The sequence below is a fragment of the Babylonia areolata genome, chromosome 17, assembly GCF_041734735.1.
Source record: "Babylonia areolata isolate BAREFJ2019XMU chromosome 17, ASM4173473v1, whole genome shotgun sequence".
In the NCBI taxonomy this organism is placed as follows: Eukaryota; Metazoa; Mollusca; class Gastropoda; order Neogastropoda; family Buccinidae; genus Babylonia; species Babylonia areolata.
The window spans coordinates 5,179,479-5,182,818 of NC_134892.1; the positions used below are offsets into that span (position 1 = coordinate 5,179,479).

Sequence of the window (3,340 nt, forward strand, 5' to 3'; positions counted from 1 at the left end):
TGGAGCTGACAGACACACTATAACAGACAGACAGACAGACAGGCAGACAGACACTGACTTACATGGAAGCGAAGCACGAGAGAAGAGGGGGGGGGGGTGAGGGGTGAGGGGGAGAGGGGGGGAGGGGGAAGTAGGGGGAGAGAGGCAGAAGAGGAGGAAGAGAAGAGAGGAGAGGAGAGGAGAGAGAGAGAGAGGGGTGAGGGGTGTGTGTGTGTTTTTGTGTGTGGGGTGGTGGGAGATAAAGTGAAAGAAGTGATCGGCAATGCGGGTCACATCCCTACTCTGTGGCGGCAGGAGTTAACACACCGCCACAGCTACTGCCGTAGCCTCACAAACACACATCATACACACAGTGCATAGTGACACACACATACACAGTGACACACACACATACATGCACACACAAACACACCATGGACGTTGACAAGGTAAGGGGCTTCGTTCGTTCGTTCTTTTCATTTCTTTTCTTTCTTTTTCTTTTCTTTTTTTTCTTCTTCTTCATTTATTGATATTTCTTGTACTTTTGGATGTTATTCTGAGTGGAAGCGTAGTGTGTGTGTGTGTGTGTGTGTGTGTGTGTGTGTGTGTGTGTGTGTGTGTGTGTGTACATATGTATCTCTCTCTCTCTCTCTCTCTCTCTCTCTCTCTCTCTCTCTCTATATATATATATATGTGTGTGTGTGTGTGTGTGTGTGTGTGTGTGTGTGTGTGTGAGGATGTGTGTGTGTGTGTGTGTGTGTGTGTGTGTGTGTGTGTGATAGAAGTAATAGTAGAAGCAGTGGTAGCAATAGCAGCAGTAGCAGTAGCGGTAGTATTGCATTGTATTGTATTGTATTGTATTGTGTTGTGTTGTGTTGTGTTACAACTCTTTGTCACATCAGATTTCTCTGTGCGAAATTCAGGCTTCTTTCCCCAGGGAGAACGTGTCGCTACAATACAGCACCTTCCTTTTTTTGTTTCTTTTATCTTTTCTCTCTCTGCAGGTCTGTTTTTTTCCCCCTGTTATTAAAGTGGATGTTTTCACAGAATAGTTTGTCGAGGATATTACCCTATTGTTGCTGTGGGTTCTTTTACGAGCATGCTGCAGACAGGACCTTGATTTATCGTCTCATTTGAAGGACTCACGTATACACCACCACTCAAGGTTTAGAGCATTCAGAAAAAGTTCGATTCAAACCTGTGCGCTTAGATTCTTTCGCTTCCTAAGCGGACACGTTACCACGAGACCACTACTTCAGTGTTACGTTAACTCACTCAGTACGGCCAGTCCTCTCTTCTCCTCTACACAGAACCCCTTGGATGTCCAGTGGGTGTCCGAATGACCCAACCTTTAGCTTCCGTCGTCAGAATTGTGGTATTCTTTGTCAACATTCACCTCTTCAGTATAAGAGCCTTCCGCTTGCAATATTTTGATGATGGTAATTGGGGTAAAACGCTGTTAACGTCGTCTCTTTCGCCGTTCGTATGGAGTTAAAAGTGATAGACGCGGAAAAATGGCAAGGGGTGAGTGAGTAAGGGCGATAATGAGTGAGTGAGCGTCTGCCTGTCTTAAAACGTTGACCTCACCTCGGTAACCGCAAGTGGTGTATTTACCAAGCTTGGTAAGGGCTTTGCAGGCCAAGTAGATAAGCTGGACCTATCCTGTTGCTGTCTTTAGGATGGTATTGCAATCAGGGTGAAATATTAGAATATAAGAGGTCAAGCTCCTGACTTTGGTATATCTATCTGTCTATCTATCTATCTATCTCTATATATATATGTCCCACTTTAGCATCCTAAATTCCTGGAGCTGAATCTAGGACACTAAAGTGCGACTTTAGAATATTGTCTAGATAGATAGGTAGATAATTCGATCAACTAAGTTCATGTATTTGACTCAAACATGGTGTAGTGACTGGTCATGATGACAGTGTAATCCCCATTAAAAATCAAGGTCAGAGGTCAAAGGTCAATGTCCCAATACGACATATCACAATGGTAGAAAAACAACAACAACAAAAAAAACTTACGAAGGTACGAAACAAATATGAACTGCCTACAAATTCCATCAAAATAGGTGCATGACTGGTACAAACACACACACACACACACACACACACACACACACACACACACACACACACACACACACACACACACACACACATCTGCGCGCGCGCGCACGCACGCACGAACACGCACTTGCATTTGTTCGTTTGCTAGCACGATCCTACAGACAATCAACTTTCTATTCAACATGGTGCGGCAACAAGTGAATGAACTATAAGTAAGCATTTGCAAAAGACCTCGAGCAGGTTAATCAATAATATCGAACAGAAATATATATATATATTAGACTTGAAGAGAGACATGGCTGCAATTTGACGTTTCTGAAGAGCATGTTTCATTCTTTGCTTCCATTAAATGATATACTCATCTTGAATAAATCAGTTTTAGACTTCGGGGCAATTGCTCTGTACAACTTGTGTTGAAAGTGGAAACAAAATAATGATTTTAAACATCGTGGTCTTGCATTATGAATCATTTTATGCATAAGAATCAATGAGTTACATCTAATAAGTTGTTGAACAGGTAATATTTGAAGTTCTTTGTACATATTGTGCACAGACCCATCTGGTTTTTTGTTTTTTTGTTTGTTTCTTATTTATTTATTTATTTATTCATTTTTTACCTGGCTAATCATTTTGATGGCACGTTTTTTGTAAACAGCAAAGTGATTTCGAAGCAGAAAGAGGACATTTACCCCAGATAATCGAGCAATAGCTGAGACGAGACTGGATATAAGCAAAGTAAAACACACGTCTAGAATGATTATCAAGAAAGTGTTTGATCTGTGACAATAGGAATACACTAGATGATACCTTTTTTCATATATATAAGGCAACGAATATGTTACTACCACGAGAGATTTTGACCAATGATAATGCCAAATAGCATATGCTTAGTAACTTATTTGAAAATATTGTCTTTATATTTTTGTTACGCTGTGTTGATTTCATGTTCTGTCTTTTCTGACGACGACAAGTTAATATGGATTTTGTCTTTGCAGGGTGCACGACCATATTATTAGCACCACACCAGTTTTCAACAGATTTTATGCTGACATTCAGATGATAACTAATTTCGTCAACATTGTGACTAGCATATTGTATTGATGTATCATGAGTAAAAAAATCACACATTGCATGTTGAATGGATAAAGGTAGATCATTGATATACAAAGAAAATAAGAAAGGGTCTAAAATTGACCCTTGTGGTACTGCTCTTGGAACGTGCCTTTTGGAAGAAATAAAGCCACGTGAATAGACAGACTGGATACGGTTTTCTAGGTAAGACCTGA

At 40.7% G+C, this 3,340-nt stretch overlaps 1 protein-coding gene across 1 annotated transcript in view; it reads left to right on the forward strand.

Moving 5' to 3' along the window:
* Positions 1-269: 269 nt before the first annotated feature.
* Positions 270-3,340, forward strand: part of LOC143291604 (organic cation transporter protein-like) — a 28,418-nt gene continuing 25,347 nt past the window's right edge. The window contains exon 1 of the mRNA XM_076601555.1: positions 270-428. Coding sequence (XP_076457670.1) covers positions 414-428 — 15 coding nt within the window. The 5' untranslated portion in view covers positions 270-413. The remainder of the gene's footprint in view (positions 429-3,340) is intronic.